Raw genomic sequence first — 19,821 nt, forward strand, 5'->3', positions numbered from 1 at the left:
TTCAATAATCACCACAAAAGGCCCAACTAAGCCCAATAAATAAAATTTCAAGGCCCAAAAGGCCGAAATTTCTTAGGTTGGATTTTCATTAGGACCAACGAAGCCCAAATCACAAAAAAAAATCAGTAAAAACACCATTTTTATTAATTAAATACTTGAAATAATTAGATATTCACTACTATTTGTCTGAATCTTTAAATTTAATTTTTTTCAGATTAAAATTTCCTGAAGTCAGATTACATATTCGAATCTTCGTTAAAGCTTGGCACCAAATTAAAACTACAAGAACTATCACTTCAATTCAACCAAATTATGCACATGACGCATTCAACAAATCAAATATATACACATGCAAGAACATAACTACATTTTCACAAATGGCACAAAATGAATACACAAAGTCATGAATCAATTCACACACACAAACACACACTAGTTCGTTGTTGTGCAGCGTTGTCTATTTTGGGACCTTCTTAGAGAGAGAGTGAAGAGAGAGAAGAACCAAGAGAGCCAGCACGACAGAAGCAAACAACGAGACAGCGACGGAAGCTCCGACGTATGTACAAAACTTGTCGTAAACGTCGCAAACTTTCCCCCATCCCAAATGAGAGTTTCCCTTCAAACCGGTGTAAGCAATCGAACCCGCAGATCCAGTTGCCGCAGCCACAATTCCTAGCAGTATCTATAAAAAATGATAAAAAAAGTTCTCCTTATTAGGGTTTGATTAACAGATCCTTCCGTCTACAAAAAAATAGTCCATCTTCCATTTCGGGATGTCCACAAAAATTAGTCCATTTCTATTTTTGGAAAATATCTATCACATGGCGAGCTCTATTCTCCACTCACAATACAATTAATTATCATTATAAACACTATTTTTTAAGTGAGACATATTCTCAACTCACAATACAATAATTATTTTTTATTAAAACTTGTGTCGTCCCTTATTATGACTATTTTTTGTGGACATATGTAGTATATATGTAAATCCAGCTAGTGAGGGCTACATTTTCTAAATTTTGCATTCGATCGTATTTTGAAAAGACAATTTTCTTACGATTCGATCTGATGATGAAGCTCCCATACAATAATTCATACAAAAAGCCGATAATTTGACGACTTTAAAATGATAATAAAAAAAAATCTTTTATTTGATGAGGGTTTAAAGGCCACTCGCCTCCTCTTGAGTCCGTCACTATATGTAATGCAAACATATGGTGATGCCGTCTAAAAGCCATTTCGGGCTTAATTTTTTTTAACCTAAAAAAATATGGTTTCATCCCAAAATTTGGCGGGCTATATACGTTTGATAATTTTAGTGAAAATAAATAATTGAAGTATATATTTAAATTTGTAAAAAAAAAAAAAAAAAAAAATAACTTACAACATCAACAATGACGAAATGAGATAAGAGTTGTGGACAGCAGCCAGGTTTCAGGAGAGCATAAAACGACAAAAGTGTGGTGATGAAGCTGTACAATCCCGCAACTGAGAGTGCTGCTACGAAATATCTGCATTTTTATAATTAGTACAATAAATTAATTAAATTCATATTTAGAGAATAATAATTAACTACCTTTTCAAAAGTAATCTTGAATAAATGATAATTTTTTTTATGATAACAAATGTAATACTCCTATTAGTTAGTGAACAGTTTTGCAGTCAAAGCATAATTTATTTACTATAGCGTTGTCTGTCAATTGAGGTGATGGCAAAGTAATTAATTAAATCACCAATCAATTTTGCTTTATCTAATTTGTTGCCTTCCACAACTTTATATAGCAATATTAAATACATGTAGCTCAAAATTAAGCTTGGAAGTATATATTTTCCAAACCTTTCTAAGAATTTCAAAAAAATAATATACTTAACAAGTATAATTGCAAGGTGCATGGGCCTAGTATAATTAAACAAAATAATTTAAATTAATTTGCACTTTAGTTCGTCAATTAAGTACTCTGAACTTGCCAATTAATCTCAGAAGGTAGTCTATACGCAACTCTAAATATTTTTTAAATAAGTATATATTCTTAGAGGTTATGGTTTAATCAATACTAGTATATTTTAATATTTGAAAAGGAAAGTAAGATGCACATAATTCCACTCATATTATGATAATTAATAAATTGCATGTAGCCTTCATTTATTAAGTAGGATATGATCAACTGCACAACAATAATTATCACCATTAATTTTAAAGACTTGCTTGATTATTTTTTTTTAAAATAAAAATTAATGCATGCATGCATGCACGTGGACGTGAAAATATCATTAACACGAATTCCATTTGAATTTATCTATTATAACTTCGTATCATCAAAGCAAGTTAATCATTTATAATTTCATCATTACACAAAGTGACAAAACTACGTACATAGTATTCTAAATCATACTATTATATTTGTGTGTGCATCATATATATATAGGGGGCCGCTCCAATGAGACCCCCTAATTTTAATGAGATCTAGGGCACGATCTGGTTCGTTTATTTTATTAATCATATGGCTGATATTGTATCTGGAGGATGATTTTTTTTCGCAGGGTTCGAATCCTGGAGGGATCAGAATATTTTAAATTTTGTTATTCATCAGTATATACTGCATTGTTCATCAGTATATATGGCCTTGTTCATCAGTATATATGTCTTATTTATTACGAATTTTTTAAATTTTATTTTTCATCAATATATGCATCTTGTTCATTAGATATACGTTTTGTTCATTAGTATTATATGTCTTATTCATTGTACTCATGTTACACGAAAAATAGGGGGCCTCACTGGAGCGCGCCCCTATATATATATATATATATAGGGTCAAGTTAAACAGAGAATTATTATATATTTCATTTTGAACAAGTCTATACATTTTACGAACAGATCAACATAACTAACGAACAGACGTATTTAGTAAAAAAAGAGAAAAACTCACCACCAGCAGGATTAATTGAACCTGGGGCAAATTGCTGTTCATGCGGTACATTGATTTGTTCGTAAAAATTGTAGATATGTTCGTTTTTATTTCACGAATTCTCTATTCTCTAAATATTTAGCATTCTCTGTTTAACTTTTCTCTCTCTCTATATATATATATATATAGATTGACAAATAAAAACCTTTGTTAATTAACGTATAATTACAAATCGTTTGCACTAATCTATAAAATAACTACGTTTTTTACTTATAGAGTATTTGCATTTTTGTGGTCAGGTTCTAATATCAAAAGGGGCGGAATTATATACAAAACAATTGTGTACGTTACCACGAAAGTACAATTGCTTTATTCGTTAAGTGCAGTTACTCTATAGATTAAGCCGAGCGTAAGATTCATTGTATTTAGTTTAAGTGAAATTTGTACTAAAACTCAATTATATATATACATATATATAACTCACATGAGAGCTGGTGAATAGTTGAATTTGGCATCTCTTGAATTCTTTGTTTGCTTGCTTGTAACAATCACCACAACCGCCACTAGAGCTGAAGCAAACAACAAAAAACGCAGCACCACCTCAGCTAGGGCTAGGTAATCGAGGGGCGCCGCCGGAGTTTTGACCTCCGGGGGTGGCTCCTCCACCGCCTTCTCCACCTCCGTGGGCGGCGCTTCCTCCGGTTCTGGCTCGGGAACCGGAGTCTCGACGACCGGCTCGGGCTCCGGAACCGGTGGGGTCTCTACGGAGGCCATGGTGTAGTTAGTGTGTGTTGTGTGTGTGATTAACTTTTGGGGGTGGCTTTAGATGTGGAAAGATGATTTAAAGTGTGTGAATATGATGTATATATAGAAAGAGATGTGTTATTTTGGTTGGGAAATTAATGGGAATTCTATACATGTACGTAACGTGATTTTGTATTATTTTTTGTTTTTAATTCAAGTATTAATATACGATACATCTAATTGTGGAGTGACTGATCTTTTATTTTCAAAATTATGAATATAAAATATAAGGTAGTGATAATTAATTCCTCACATTTGTATTGGTGAACGATGTTGGAGATCAATCTCTAAATCCATCTACCTCACTTTAAAATTATATAAATAATAATAATTCCAATAGCAGAAGTAGTATGATTTAAAAAAAAGTAGAAGTAATAAATAATCCAAACCATTCGTTCTATAAATTTGATTTGAGAAATTATAACTTAAATAATTAAGATTAGAACAATGATTTATAAGTTAACTTGGAATACATATAATGACGTAATAAGCCACTAGATATTGAATATACCATTCTCATCTTTTTCTAGTATTTTATATTATTAATATATATATAGTTATTGGTCTCATGTCATTTTTTCTCCTATAAATAGTTAAACTCCATTTTAAACTATTGCCCTTAAACCCCTTTCTTCTCTTTGTTTAATAATCAAACTTTTAATTTAATGTAATATGCTAGTTGGATGTGGGCCCTGCAACCAACAACGTTGCTGGTTTCTTCAAATACCTAAACATCTTCAATGATTGAGGTCATTATTTTTTCTCCTATGATAAGTGACAATTGCGACTTATTCATCAAATGATTGATTGAAAGCTAGAAACAACTCAAATTAAGCTATATTTATGGACCATTAAGTCTAATTATGAATTAAGACATTAATCATTATAAATTTGCCTACAAGTTTTCATCTTATAGAAATATTTGAGTTTTTCTTTATCTCTTTTTTTTTTTTGGCGCACATAATAAGAGAAATTACTAAATTTGTATCTAAATTAATAATGTCTCATTTTTATTCTTTAATTATAAGGGTTGATTGGGACAAATGTTCCAAGATATAATTAACTCTATATAGTTGTTTTTGGAGATATAATCTAGAGATAAGATCCTAGCTCTATTCAATTTCAAACCATCAAATGGCACATTTTTAAGGAATTAATTAAAGAGCCTTTTCAAAAAATCAAACCAATCATACGTAAACGCCTTTTGATTTTCTCATCTATAATTATCGATAAAATAATTTTATCTTTATTCTCGAGTGTAAGTAGTTCAAGACTCTTAATTTTTTCTCAACTAAAACATAAAACAGAAAAACAAGCATCTTCACACGAAAAGTAAAGATATACTAATAAAATAAAACTCAACTCACCTAATTAAACACGTCACTGAAAATAGTTAATTAATTATTTCCCATTAATTTCTCGTTGGTAGCTGAAAAGTCCACATTAGTTGATCTAAAAGCCATCACCATGAATCAAACTGTTATACGAAAACATACTTATCGTTTAGAAAAATAAACCAATAAGTAAGATTAAAAAATATGTATTGATATATTAACCTAGTTACCTAAGTTGCTGTTTGTTTTGAATCTATACTTGTTTACTACTACAAACATTTGCCTAAACCTTTTGAATTAATTCCAAAAAATGCTGATTTTTTTTTTTAAAAAAGGTGGTGCTAAACAACCACGTTATGGCCACCTACAAATTATTTAAATAGAAGAAAGATTAATTTATTTAACTTATTTTTAAAATTAAAATAAGATTTAGTTATTTCGTTATATTCTCTACATTATATTTATTTTTTTGTAACTTTTTATTTTTATTAAAAAATAAATATAAATAAAAATGTGAAAAAAAATTAATTATAATGTAGAGAATACAATAAAATAACTAAATCTTATTTTTATATAAAAAAATAAATTAAATAAATCAAAATTTTTCTTATTGAACTAGTTTGTGGGTGGCCAGTGGCCATAGCATGCCTGCATAGATTTATTGTTAAAAAAGAAATCCACAAACTCCAGTTAAGGGTTGGAGATTAGTGGTGTTAACTTCCTATGGGTTGCTCGGTCGCCGGCGGGGGACGACGACGGCCCACTGTACCGGACGGGAGGGTGGTGGTGGTGCCGGGGTGGGCGCTGCAGGCGGCGATCTTGACGCACCGGAGCGTTGGGGGGTTCATGACGCACTGCGGGTGGAGCTCCGTTTCGGAGAGCGTGTTTTTCGGGGTTCCGGTGGCGGCGGCGCCGCTCAAGGACGATCAGCCGGTGAATGCGCGGCTGGTTGTTCTTATTTTACATATAAAAGCATGATTGATTCTTATCTTTAAATATTTTAATTATGCATGGGTGCCACTAACACATGCAAGACACTTTCTTACGACTTTCTTATTTTAAAAATTAAAGAATCAAACATTTTCCTTTTTGGGATTACACATTTGCTTTTATTTTTACTTACGGAAAAAAAAATCACTAGCGACATGAGGTTTCGTAGCTATTATGATGTAGTTAATTATTAATGATTACACTTTCAAACGCCACTAATTTTTATAACACAAATATTAACTACCAAATCTCATATCGTTAATTAACAATATAAAAAAAAATAGAATGAAAACCGAATTAAAGCTAGCGGTATCAAATCCGATTCACTTGATTATATTAACAAAAGTCAAATATTGAAGGAGTTTATATTAATAGTGGCAGCGTAATGAGGGGATGGGCATTGGGCAATGTGACTGCAGCTTCATAATTGGACTTCAATTAATTTTCAAATGAATAACGTGGGATTAAACAAATGTTGCGTGTATATTTTCAAATGAATATAAGGTGTTTTCAAATATATTTTCAACATGTACCTTTAAATCTAAAAATTTAATCAGTTTAGGATCCGAAAATCAAATTAATTAATGCATTGGACAGCCAACCACCAGAGATCTCGAGTTAATTTTCCTCGATCCACCAAATTATTGAATCACTACAACAAAGTGATCTTTGAGAGTTTTTTTTTTTTTTTAAGAGTTTTTTTTATGTCATATAATGAAGCTTCGTTAGAGAGATCGAGATAGAGTTGTAGCAACAATGGATGCAAAACAAAGTGATGATTTGAGGGTTTTGATGTTCCCATGGTTGGCTCATGGCCATGTTTTCCCCTTTCTTGAACTAGCCAAAGGCCTAGCCAAGAAGCACTTCCACATTTACTTTTGCTCCACTCCCATCAACCTCGACTCCATCAAAAATCACTTGAACAACAACAACAATAACAACAACAACGACGCTGATGATCATCGTGTCTCGATCGAGCTGGTCGAGCTCCATCTCCCAACCCTACCTGAGCTCCCACCACACTACCACACAACCAAGAACATCCCACCCCACCTCATGCCCACCCTCATGGGGGCCTTCCACGCGTCGGCCCCCGCCTTCTCCGCCATCATCGCGAGGCTCAAGCCCGACTTGCTCATCTACGACGGCTTCCAGCCCTGGGCCGCCAGGGCTGCGGCGGCCCAGGGCATCCCGCCCGTCCTCTTCGCCACCTCCGGCTCCACCGCTCTCGCGTTCTTCCACCACCTCCACACACACAAGAGTTGGGACACATTCCCTTTCGAGGATATAAGACCGAAAGAGCATGAGAAGAGGGATATGATTGCGGCAGGTGAATCCATCAAAGTTAGCAATGTTGATGGAGCCGATCTCTTCTGCTTTGGGATCTTCGAACTATCTTGTGAGATAGTCTTGATCAAGACGTATAGAGGGTTCGAGAGCAAGTACATGGATTATCTCTCTAGGTTATGTGAGAGAAAGCTCGTCCCAACCGGCCCCTTGATCTCACATGGCGATGATCATGAAGATCAAGATTTGGAGATGATGAAGTGGCTTAATGAGAGAGAGGAAGGCTCAACTCTTTACATTTCATTTGGGAGTGAGAATTATTTATCTAAGGAGCAAATGGTGGAGATAGCAAAAGGGTTGGAGCTGAGTGGTGTTAACTTCATATGGGTTGCTCGGTCGCCGGCGGGGGACGGCGGCGCCGTCCCGGAAGGAAGAGGGGTGGTGGTGAGGGGGTGGGCGCCGCAGGCGGCGATCTTGGCACACCGGAGCGTGGGGGGATTCATGACGCACTGCGGGTGGAGCTCGGTTTCGGAGAGCGTGTTTTTCGGGGTTCCGGTGGTGGCGGTGCCGCTCAAGGACGATCAGCCGGTGAATGCGCGGCTGGCGGTGGAGGCCGGCATCGGCGTGGAGGTGGCGAGGGGGGAGGATGGGGGGTTTGATGGGGATGGGGTGGCGAGGGCTATCAAGGAGGTGTTTGTGGAAGGGAGAGAAGGGTTTAAGAGGAGAGTGGAGGAGTTGAGGGAGAAGATGAAGGTGGAGGAAGAAGGAGCCATTGATGAAGTTGTGGAGGAACTTTCTAGGGTTTGTATGAAGAAGTGATGCTAATTTTGTTTTCGTATAAATCGTGTCGTATTCGTATTCGGATTGAATGATTTTCCTTCATAAAATCGTGTTGTATTTGAATTTAGTTGTGGAGTTATATATATGCTTTTGTGACCTCTTATCATATTGTGTTAAGTAAATCGTGATGTATTTATTTTCCTTCATAAATTTTTGGTTAAGGAAATTGTATGATTGTTGGATTTAAACTCTCCATTATGGAGTATACACCTCACACACGGTTTGATTCTTAAAGACAAGTATAATAATAATAATAACAAACAATATTTTTATAGATTATATAATTTCAAATAACACAATTATCCTTAAATTAAGTATATATATAAGGGAATATAACAACCAAATAGGTTTTTCTAAAACAAAATTCTTTTATAATAATATATGAGAGAATATAATAACCAAATACTTTTTTATAAAACAAAATTCTTTTATAATAAATATAAACATATATCTATGTATATTAAAAAAAAAAAAAAAACTCGAAATTTGGGAGGGGGCTCCATGGCTCCGCCCCTGCGATACAAGCCAAAGCTAAGAGTCTAAGACAACAAAATTATTAACATCTAACAGTCGAGTTGTATGCATATTAATTAATATTGAATATTTAAAGCCTCAAAAAAAAAATATTGAATATTTAATTCAAAGTATGCGCTTCATTATCCTTTTATCCACCATCCAAATTAAAAATCAAACAATGTGAATATTCTCACGACCTGCAGTTTAACTCATTAATACAATCAAGATAACTAAATGATAAAAAATAAAATCTTTTATATATGTCCAAATAAGTGCTATTTTCTAACGTTACCTATTCATGGAACCAAACACGTACGGCCAAAAATCGTATTTCGTCATTTTTCAAAATACTTCCACTATATAATGCACTCCGAATTTCAAATTCCTTCACATCCAAATATCCAATTTTATTTTAGAATCTCGAAATATATTTTCTCTTATTGAATTATTATTAGCTTCGCAAGAAATGGAATCTCAATACAAGGATAGTGACAATGGAGTTACCAATGGTGGAGAGGAGGAATTTGTAGCGGTGGCTAACAAGAGAAAAATGGTGGGATGGGGTTTGTTTCTGCGTGCGGCGGCGGCGGCGCTCAGCCTAGCAGCAGCGGTGGTTCTCAGCCTTGATAACCAAACGACGATGGTGGCGCTGCGGCCGCGGGTGATTGTTCCGGTTACGGCTAAGTGGCATTACTTGTCCGCTTTTGTGTAAGTCATGTAATGTACTCCCTCCGTCCCATTTGTATTGGGATCCCTTCAGCGAGAGTAAAGGGGCCAATACAAATGGAACGGAGGGAGTATATAGTGTAAGGGTACGAACGTTTTACTTACTTTTGATTTTGCAAATGAACTAAAAAATTATGCTTTCAAATTAATATATAAATTTTCAATTATTATAATTGTTCACGTAGTTATCAATTTTCAATGAATTAATGCTATTATGGTTAGTTGAAGTGATAAAGTGATAAATTAGTGGTATCGTAACTAACTGAAGTGGTGTGCATCCAACTGCATCTTTATAGTTATATATATATAGTCACGTAGGCATTTCAGGCGTGAGGCGACCATCAAAATAATTTAATATTCTTGAATTTGGAGGCATATATATTTTTCGGATGAAATATTCTGTCACACAATTTATAATGTCCCACTCTCAATTTATTATATTTTTAATTATTTTTTCTTAAATTTTAATTTATTATGTATTAATATAATTTTAAGATAATTAACTAGGGTTCACTCGTTCAATTATTTTAATTTTAATTAGTAATGATAAATATTAATTAGAATTCATTATATAATAGTAATATTTTTTTTATCTTTATAAAACTCTCAATATTAATTATAACACATTTTCACCACTCCCAATACACTCAATTACCTTTTATCCACGCTTAATACACTCAATAATATTTTTTCTTAAAACCCGTGTCACTCCCTCCTAGGAAGTTCTTTCATGGACGGAGGGAGTATAAAATAGGGAGATTAAGAGCGAGACACGATGAGACACAAATTACGCGACAAATGATCTCATTCATGTTTTTTTCTTAATTTATGTACAAAATCAGAATTGAATAAAAATTTGTGTGTTTAGACGTAATTAACTATAAAGTTAAAATGTTATTTATAAACGTTGCAAATATATATTTTATTGTTATAAAAGTATTGAATCTACTTCATATGTTCTCTATTAGAAAAATAATTTTTTTAAACTACTCAAATCTTACTATATATTTATTTCGAGTTATATTATACTTATGTCATAGGTACTTTGTGGTGGCAAATGCTATAGCAAGTGTATATGGAACCATCTCATTACTCTTGACATTGGCAAGTAGTAGAGGCGGAAAGAGAAGAATTGTTGTGGTGGTGGTTGTTTCCGATCTAGTGACGGCGGCGTTACTATTTTCGAGCTTCGGAGCCGCCGCGGCCGTCGGCCTCATCGGCCGGGAAGGGAATTCGCATGTCCAATGGCGGAAGGTTTGTGATGTGTTCGACAAATTTTGTATGCAAGGCGCGGCGGCGCTCTTGCTCTCCGGCGGAGCCTCGGTGATGTTCTTTACGTTGGTGGTCGTCGCAATCTTTAACCTTCACAACAAAAACTAATTAAGTCCTCTTTATTTGAAGATTTAATTATGATCATGATTGTATTGTAATTATTTGTTGGTAAATTATAGTACGTTTATTTTCGAGTGTAAGTGTATACTTTTCTTTTCATCTTTTCAATATTTTTTTTAATGGTTTTTAAGCTAAAGAGTTCTAAAATTTAGATTTTAAGCTAAAGAGTTTTAAAATGAACAAATATAAGTTTAATATTTGTAATTACATTAAATTGTTATAATAAAATATATATATACAAATAATACTATATAGTAAAAATATAAAAAAAAAACAAAATAAAATAAACAAATTTTAAAATGTTATGATCCTTGATCATTTAAATTTCATCTTTGCTAGGTTGTATATGTTAATTTGATCAAAATACAAATTTTAAAATTAAACTATATATTCATTAAATATATATATATATAGATATAATATATTAACACACACACACACACACACATATATATATATATATATATATATGAAATTAAAATTCGGGCAAATTTCGGAATGAGCTAAAGTTTATGTATTTATATTGCAACTTTATATAGTTGAAAAAATAGCAAAATTCACTAATAGTTTGTGGATTTACAGTCAATTAACACCTCAAAAAAATATATTATGAAATGCTAATCAGTAAAAAGTAATTAAAAGTTCCAAAAAAACCTTTCAAAACTAATAGAAAATTTGAAAAAAAAAATATCTAGATATTTTAGTGGAATTTTTTAAATAGATAATAATAATCATTAGTTAAAAAGCTTTTGTCAAGATCTTGGTCATTCATTTTATATGCCTCTCATTATAAAATGGTTTTATCTTCATTTTAATGCTATTATCTTTATTAGAGTATAATAATATAAGTAACTTATAAAATTTTATTTTCTAAATATAATATTCTAAAAAATATAATTTTTTTAGTGTGCATCACACGAGAGTAATATTAGTTTTGTAGAAAAAGAGATTAAGAGATTTTAGATAACATAGATTTGAAGATGTCGCAGATGATTTTGCAAGTAAAATTTGCTAGAAGAAGTGGATAGAGTTAGAGTTTATAAAAAAAATAAAAAAAATAAAAAATAAGGAAAAAATGGATCAGAGTAAGATTTCTTTTGAAATGTATGCCAATTTGTTTCTAATGGCACGATTACTTTCACCCTCGCACCAAGGCTTCCCGTGGCTTTCTCCAAAGACTAGGCAAGAAAGCACTATAGTAGATATCACAATTCGGTGGCAGCATTATTGGGGATAAAATCTCCGACGTAATTTTTGGGCCCTCTCCTTCCTACCACTGTGGCTGATCACCCCCGCTCTTACGTCGCCATTTCCTTCAAGAAATTGTTACAAAGTGTGCAAGAACTCAAGAATCGAATCAAGATCGAACTACATAGATTCAAGAAAAAAATGTGCAACTGTTACGTAGGCAATCGTGATGGCCTGTGCTCCTTCCTCGGTCGCTGGAGGATGATACCATAGCTGCTCCGCCGCCATTTCCACGGTCTATCGAGGATCATACCACAGCTGCTCCGCCGCCATTTCATTGTTCCAACATCGGACACCGCTGCTGGTATGTCGACCTACGAAAACTTTCTCTGGGCGGCGCAGTTTATCACCATCGCCTATGTGATTTGGAGGCATCTTTTTCTTTGATATGTGTGGGTCTTGATTTCGTCCTTATAAATTCTTGATATATTGCAATATTTCGCAGACCTACTATATCTGTGTGGTTCTTGATTTCATGTATGTAATTCTTGATCTATTGGCATTTTTTCAAGTTTAGTGCTCATTTTTTATTATTTCACTGTTGTATATATATAACTATTTATTGAAAAGAAATACTCACTCTGTCCCGAAATAAGTTCATCTTTTTTTTTTGGGACGTCCCCAAATAAGTTCCTCTTTCTTTGTTTCTATTTTTGGACAACTACCCAACCACTAATAATACTTTATTTATTCTTACTTTTCACTTTTTCACCTTTTCATCACTCTCAATACTAATTAGTATAACATATTTTTCTCCACTATCAATACATTTTACCATTTTTCCTTAAAACCCGTGCCGTCCCCAAAGATGAACTTATTTTGGGACGGAGGGAGTATTATATAATGAAACCTAACTAATATTCATCATTAAAAATTGATTTTTTTTTTTAAAAAAAATATACTGTAATTTTAACTTGATTAACCTTATAAACAAATAATTTAGAAATTCAAAAATAATTATAAACTCTTACTCGGTTGATGAACTCTAATAAATTATTTTTAAAATATAATGAAATTTAAATTTAAAAATTATTTTTTAAACAAAGTTGAAAATATGACATGGAAACATAAACTGCAGATACATATTATATGGCTTAGTGCTCATTTTTTATTATTTCAAAATGTACTCTTTAGTGCTCATTTTCTATATATGACGAATAAAAACAGATGTGGTGATTCAATATAATTTCTATGATTAGAGAGTATTAAATTGCTCTAATTTATAAAAATATTTATATATCCTAATAAAATAGAATAAATTCTAATTAAAAATCTCTAATTTAAAATAAAGTATATAAAATTAAAAATTAGAGATACACTAGTAAATATTAAATGCCAACACAATCCAACAAAAATTCGAATCAACAAAAATATCCACTACTTAATTAACCATCCCATGTAGCTGCCGACTTCTTCATGCAAACCCTCGAAAGCTCCTCCACAACTTCATCCATGGCTCCTTCCTCCTCCACCTTCATCTTCTCCCTCAGCTCCTCCACTCTCCTCTTAAACCCTTCTCTCCCTTCCACAAACACCTCCTTGATAGCCCTCGCCACCCCATCCCCATCAAACCCCCCATCTCCGCCCCTCGCCACCTCCACGCCGATGCCGGCCTCCGCCGCCACCCGCGCATTCACCGGCTGATCCGCCTTGAACGGCACCGCCACCACCGGAACCCCGAAAAACATGCTCTCCGAAACCGAGCTCCACCCGCAGTGCGTCATGAACCCCCCCACGCTCCGGTGGGCCAAGATCGCCGCCTGCGGCGCCCACCCCGGCACCACCACCCCTCTTCCCTTCCGGATGGCGGCGCCGCCGCCGCCCCCCGCCGGAGACCGAGCAACCCATATGAAGTTAACCCCACTCAGCTCCAACCCTTTTGCTAGCTCCACCGTTTGCTCCTTGGTTAGATAATTCTCACTCCCAAATGAGATGTAAAGAGTTGAGCCTTCCTCTCTCTCGTTGAGCCATTTCATGATTTCCAAATCTTGATCATCTTGATCATCGTCACCATGTGAGATCAAGGGGCCGGTTGGAATGAGCTTTCTCTCACATAACTTAGAGAGATAATCCATGTACTTGCTCTCGAACCCTCTATAAGTCTTGATCAAGACTATCTCACAAGATAGTTTGAACATCCCAAAGGCGAAGTGGTTGTCTCCATCAACATTGCTAACTTTGATGGATTCACCTGCAGCAATCATACCCCTTTTCTCATGCTCTTTTAGCCTTATGCCCTCGAAAGGGAATGTGTCCCAACTCTTGTGTGTGTGGTGGTGGTGGAAGAACGCGAGAGAGGTGGAGCCGGAGGTGGCGAAGAGGACGGGCGGGATGCCCTGGGCCGCCGCGGCCCTGGCGGCCCAGGGCTGGAAGCCGTCGTAGATGAGCAAGTCGGGCTCGAGCCTCGCGATGATGGCGGAGAAGGCGGGGGCCGACGCCTGGAAGGCTTTCATGAGGGTGGGCATGAGGTGGGGTGGGATGTTCTTGGTCGTGTGGTAGTGTGGTGGGAGCTCGGGTAGGGTCGGGAGGTGGAGCTCGACGAGCTCAATCGAGACATGATCGTCGTTGTTGTTGTTGTTGTTGTTGATGCTGTTTTTGATGGAGTCGAGGTTGATGGGTGTGGAGCAGAAGTATATGTGGAAGTGTTTCTTGGCTAGGCCTTTGGCTAGCTCAAGGAAGGGGAAGACATGGCCATGAGCCAACCATGGGAACATCAAAACTCTCAAATCACTTTGTTTTGCATCCATTATTGCTACAACTCTCTCTCACATGAAGTTTTAATAATATATGCTATATATGGCAAATACAAACAGCTGTTGTGAACTTGTGATTCAATATGATATCTTGGAGGAAAAGTCTCTTCGACAGAATCGTCACATAGTTGGATTTTAGTGGGCTGTCCAACCACCTCCCTATAGAAGGTTCTGTTACTACTATTCATGGCCTAACCTAAGAATCAAGAAAAGTAGTGCAGTATTTATTGAAATTAGGGAGAGAGAGAGAGAGAGAATCACTTCAAAAATGACCGACCTAAATATGTAGAAGAGTCCATTAACCTCAAATATATGTGCAATTATTTCATATCCATCATCGCTTAGTCAAAATAGTTTAACACAGATTGATAGAAGAGTCCATTGCCAAAATGCTTAAACATTTAGTATTACTTTTCGACGTGGGATGTCGCAAGATTTCATGAGGCGATGAGGAAATAGCATTTTCAACAGAATGTTGCTCAGATCAAGAAAAATCTCAAGCCCTTTTCATCACTTCATTGTCTATCTTTTCAAGAAGCGCAACGACTATTATATGCGCTCGTGCAGATTTAAAGGAACAAGCAAAGGCGTCTTTCATTTTCGGATTTGCAGTTGTATAAAAAAATTGCTTCAACAGAGATCTAGAATTCTACTAGCCTGGCTCGTAGCAAAACTGCTACTTTGCGGTATGAGAGTGAAGTTTGAGGCTTCTAAGAAGAGATGGGTTCGTTTTAGCTAAATTGTAGCATGGTGATGTTTTCTCTCACGCCCAGGCTTTGTAGAGCACTGATCAGCTCTGAGATATCTGTTTGTAGTGCTGCGGCAAACACCTGACGGAAACAACACGATATGAGTTTCTCACGTGCAACGACCTCTAGCTAGTCTTTGGAAAGCTAAACTTCGTCTAAGAACTTGTGTATTACCAAGAATTATAACATGGCAAAGATCGAGTTCATTCCCAAGATGCAAAGAGACAATAGAGTCCTTAAAGTAAAAATTTGAAGAAAAGGGAAATGAGAATACCTTTCTGTTGTCGTCGTTTTGATGCTTCATAACATCCAAAGGCCATTCGCTAACTAGCTTCTGAAGCTCAACCGCAATAGATGGCCTTCTGACGTCGGGCACAGTCTGGGCATTTGAAAATACTCAGCTTCAAAATTCTCGATAACGTGTGGGGGCTTAAAATAGAGTTATCATTCTGTAGTAAATCATGTATACAAGCCTAATGTTTTACCTGATAAAGTACTTGAATGATAGCAGCAGCACTTTCAAGCTTATGCTCAAGAAGGAAACCCTGGACACAACCATCGAGGTTAAGCTTCATGTACAACTATGCAAGCATGCTTTATATATGATATAGTGGCTATATGATAGATTTCAAGTTAGACAAATAAATTTCAAGTTACTTGTAACTACTCCTTCCAATGCATTCAATAAAAATAATTTTAAGAAAACAGTATTATATAAACTACTGTTATATATTCAATATTTAGAATGTTGCACTTGAAAATTATCTTGAGATAAAGTATGGCAAGTAACTGATAGAAATAAACTAAAATCTTACTGAAAATAAACGACCAAGTCATATGTAATAAAACATGAATTGAAGGAGAATGAACTAATCTTTAAGGGGTCAGATCAAAATCCTCAAAATTCTCAACAGCACAAGAAGACAATCGCAGAACCCTTACATTACCTTTGCACAGGAAAATCCAGTCGAGACACTATGCTGTTTCATAGCCTGTGATCTCCAATTCTCAATCTTCCATAAGGATTCAACATCTCCTGCAAGACTAAGTGTTAATGAACTAGTTCGTCATTTCTCCCCCAAGGATAAAATAAAAAACAAGGAGATAATTGATGGAACCGCAAGAATTTAATTCCATTATTGTAGGATCAAATACTTGTGTTGAACCAATCATTTGAAATGACAGGGAAAAATGATATCCAGAAAGTGGACTCTAATCAGGAAACAAACAGATTAAGACCTTTTCTGGCAGCAAATTCCATCCACTTTTCAAAGGAAGTCTGTCTGAGGCTTACTCCTGATTTGACGAACCTTTTCCCATTTTTCGTTATCAGATCCCATCTGTCCGTGTTACAACATATGCTGCAATAGGCAAAATCCAGTAGGATAATGTAAAGATACAAGTGAAACAGGTGGAGCAAAATGAGGAAAAGAATATTCCCATCAGTAAAAAAAATGAATAAAAATAATAAGAAAATGCTAAACAACAAAGACCAGATCGAAGCTGCTATAATTTTTTTTTTTCCTGCAACATCAGAAACCTAATCATTTCTCCATCATGACTCTAGCTACATATGCATGTCTTGTCATAACTTCCAATTGAAAAGAAAGGCTATGGATGAGAGAAAGAAAACAAGAAAGCACACAAAATACAGAAACCAGATACTCAATATTCAAATCCATAATGAAAAACTGGAAGGGATTGTTACTTGACATATACCTGAAAACTATATCCGCTGTGCCAGGTTGCAAAGGTAAATCATTTTTCAGCACAGCTTTTATTACTTTGACCATCAGTTTAGCATCATTATGCTCTTTAGCGTGTAACTGCATCCATGAAAGAAGCACTATTTCCCATGTCTACACAAGCTTGCAAATACACACAAAAAGAAGACGATTACTAGAACACTTACGTACCAAGAGCTGGTGAGCGCAGCCAATGTCAGGAGTCAATCCATACAAGTTGTGCTTCCACAGTGCCTTCATACCTGTTTGAATATAATTTCGTTAGAATTCCATACTGCTAAGGAAAAATGGGACCATAAACGACAGATCATCGAAGAGATTGGACCTTACAAATAATGATGCTATGAGTAAAGGGTTATAGAAAGAAGAAAATCATAAATCATGTAGAGTTTGATTGACTGCGGCAATAGGAAATAGCTGACCGCAATAAAACTAACACTTTTTTCGTACTCAAAATACACAAGATAATGTATGATAAGTTGACGCCAATCACTAGTAACACAATTCTTCTCTTCCTTCATTTTATGGAAAGAATGCATTCTTTCTAGGAGACCATGTCCTCGGCAGCACAGGCTTACCAAGGGCTATTTGTTGAATTTTCTGCTAGAAACCGTATGAAAACATGTTCTAGGCATCTTAGCTTACATCATATAAGGCCAGAGCATTAAGTTTGTGTGTGACTGAAGAAACAGAAGAAAGAAAAAGAGGAAAATACACCTTGTCCTAATATAAAAAGATGACTCTTACCAAAGTCAATAGCTCCTGCACGAACACAAGCCTTCGTAACTGCCCTACAAAGTGCGATGTTAAAGTCATTGTGTATCTTGAGATTGGAGAGTCTCTGCAAGACATAAAACAAAAACGACATATAAACAAATAAACAAAAGAAACACAAACCAAGTCTTAGTACCAAATCAATAACTACTGACAAAAGTACGAAGTTTCGGCAGAATATCAAACAAGAGCTTAATATCTTCAGTGGTAGAGCATTTAGCAATGAGCGACCACAGCCATGCATTCGGAGGTGCAGTTCTTGTCTTTACAACACTGTCCAGCACCTTATCATATATTTCCTTCACTGTCTCTGCACCAAAAACAACAAACGGATTTGCAAGCTAAATATCCTTCAAAAAACAAATTCTTAACCCGTAAAATTCATAGCAAATTAGTATAAGTACAACCATCTGCAGCAGAATCATTTCCACTCCCTGCTGCTTCTGATGAAAATAATCTGCTTGGTGTCACCATTGATGATGGTGGGATTTGTATTTTATCTCTCCGATTATATAATTCAACATTTGAAAAACCACCGTGCATATTCCCTGCAAATTTTACCATCTCAAGTTTTCTATTTTATATCAATTTAATAGAGGAAAAAGAGCACATTGCCTCATAAATTTCTAATCTATCACCTCATTCAATTCAACATCACAGTAAGCGTAAAATCGAAAGAAAAAAAAAAAACAAACAAACAACAAAGCATTAACGCTTCTAATGCCTAACATATTTTCTTTCAGATTCAGATAGTGCAAACCAAACCAGAAAATCATTCAATAAACTACATAATAATAATAATAAAAATCAGCTCCAATCTTCATTTTCAGAATATCGGACTTCACATGTGAACTTATCCATTCTAAATTTAGCTCAATGTGGAGAAATCATACCTGATGAAAACGCTGCGGAGTGAAAGCCGCGGCGCGGTGAGCTGAATTCACAACACGAGTCGACTCGTTCCGTCGACACTGAGTTGAGCAAACTCGGCGGAGGGTTTCTCAAAACCCTAATCGACCTACGCGTTAGCAATCCAATGGCTTGCATTTTTTCATACATTCAGCAAAGAGCTGATTCCACAACTGCGTTTAATCAAAAATGGGGGCGATTTCTCACTGCTGTTGTGGAAGAAAAGACTGAATTTTTTTCTTTCTAAAAATTCGATATTTGAGTTACTGCTTGCTTCTTCTTTTTTTTCATTTTTAAAAAACTATTAATTGAGAAGTAAAGATATTGGGCTTGGGCTTGGGCTTAAACTTGATATTGATTTTGGGCTTGGGCTTGCTTTCTTTTCATTTTAATTATACTTTTCTTTAAGCATATTTATTAAAATATAAATGAGACATCGAGTCTTTATTCAACTTAAAATAATTCACATAACTCCAACAACGCATTATTGTTAGGGAAAATAGTAACTAAATACATAAACGTTCACACATTTAAAATTTTGCACATATGAAGTATAAATTTCATCTCTAAATACGTGAATTTTTATTTATTTTACTCACGACAAAAATTTCAACGCTTACAACTCATTAATTTGATGGAAATATTTGTCATTGTAAAAAATTAGAAGAAAAAAAAAAGTTCGTGCATTTATAAGTAAATTTTATAATTCATATTCAGAGCTATAAATATATGAAAGTTAATGTATTTTAGGCGCTATTACCCTTATTTTTAATACTTGCCTAAAAGTACAAATATTTCTTTACAATTATCAATAAACTGTTTTGTGTGTTTTATTGTAATTATCA

The 19,821-nt window shown here is 35.1% G+C and overlaps 5 protein-coding genes across 5 annotated transcripts; 2 read left to right on the forward strand and 3 right to left on the reverse strand.

Annotated features, from left to right (window-relative positions):
• Nucleotides 1-326: 326 nt before the first annotated feature.
• LOC131020960 (CASP-like protein 1) lies at nucleotides 327-3,884 on the reverse strand. The gene is made up of 3 exons (XM_057950016.1): nucleotides 3,394-3,884; nucleotides 1,385-1,511; nucleotides 327-682 (listed from the first exon to the last, which is right to left on the reverse strand). Exons 1-3 carry the CDS (start codon nucleotides 3,681-3,683, stop codon nucleotides 458-460), a joined length of 642 nt encoding a protein of 213 aa, XP_057805999.1. The 5' UTR covers nucleotides 3,684-3,884; the 3' UTR covers nucleotides 327-457.
• Nucleotides 3,885-6,658: 2,774 nt separating this feature from the next.
• Nucleotides 6,659-8,314, forward strand: LOC131020962 (UDP-glucosyltransferase 29-like). The gene has a single exon (XM_057950017.1). It carries the CDS (start codon nucleotides 6,794-6,796, stop codon nucleotides 8,141-8,143), a length of 1,350 nt encoding a protein of 449 aa, XP_057806000.1. The 5' UTR covers nucleotides 6,659-6,793; the 3' UTR covers nucleotides 8,144-8,314.
• A 771-nt stretch (nucleotides 8,315-9,085) lies between these two features.
• On the forward strand, nucleotides 9,086-10,873 carry LOC131020963 (CASP-like protein 1E2). Its single transcript, XM_057950018.1, has 2 exons — nucleotides 9,086-9,388; nucleotides 10,447-10,873. The coding sequence occupies exons 1-2, from the start codon at nucleotides 9,147-9,149 to the stop codon at nucleotides 10,784-10,786; spliced, it is 582 nt and encodes a 193-aa protein (XP_057806001.1). The 5' UTR covers nucleotides 9,086-9,146; the 3' UTR covers nucleotides 10,787-10,873.
• Nucleotides 10,874-13,322: 2,449 nt separating this feature from the next.
• LOC131020964 (UDP-glucosyltransferase 29-like) lies at nucleotides 13,323-15,220 on the reverse strand. The gene has a single exon (XM_057950019.1). The coding sequence runs from the start codon at nucleotides 14,791-14,793 to the stop codon at nucleotides 13,432-13,434; it is 1,362 nt and encodes a 453-aa protein (XP_057806002.1). The 5' UTR covers nucleotides 14,794-15,220; the 3' UTR covers nucleotides 13,323-13,431.
• Nucleotides 15,221-15,260: 40 nt separating this feature from the next.
• LOC131020965 (uncharacterized) lies at nucleotides 15,261-19,262 on the reverse strand. Its single transcript, XM_057950021.1, has 11 exons — nucleotides 18,961-19,262; nucleotides 18,475-18,615; nucleotides 18,223-18,377; nucleotides 18,041-18,134; nucleotides 17,465-17,535; nucleotides 17,268-17,374; nucleotides 16,788-16,909; nucleotides 16,496-16,584; nucleotides 16,034-16,093; nucleotides 15,823-15,927; nucleotides 15,261-15,629 (listed from the first exon to the last, which is right to left on the reverse strand). The coding sequence occupies exons 1-11, from the start codon at nucleotides 19,124-19,126 to the stop codon at nucleotides 15,531-15,533; spliced, it is 1,209 nt and encodes a 402-aa protein (XP_057806004.1). The 5' UTR covers nucleotides 19,127-19,262; the 3' UTR covers nucleotides 15,261-15,530.
• Nucleotides 19,263-19,821: the final 559 nt, after the last annotated feature.

This window comes from Salvia miltiorrhiza, chromosome 4, assembly GCF_028751815.1.
Source record: "Salvia miltiorrhiza cultivar Shanhuang (shh) chromosome 4, IMPLAD_Smil_shh, whole genome shotgun sequence".
Lineage (NCBI taxonomy): Eukaryota > Viridiplantae > Streptophyta > Magnoliopsida > Lamiales > Lamiaceae > Salvia > Salvia miltiorrhiza.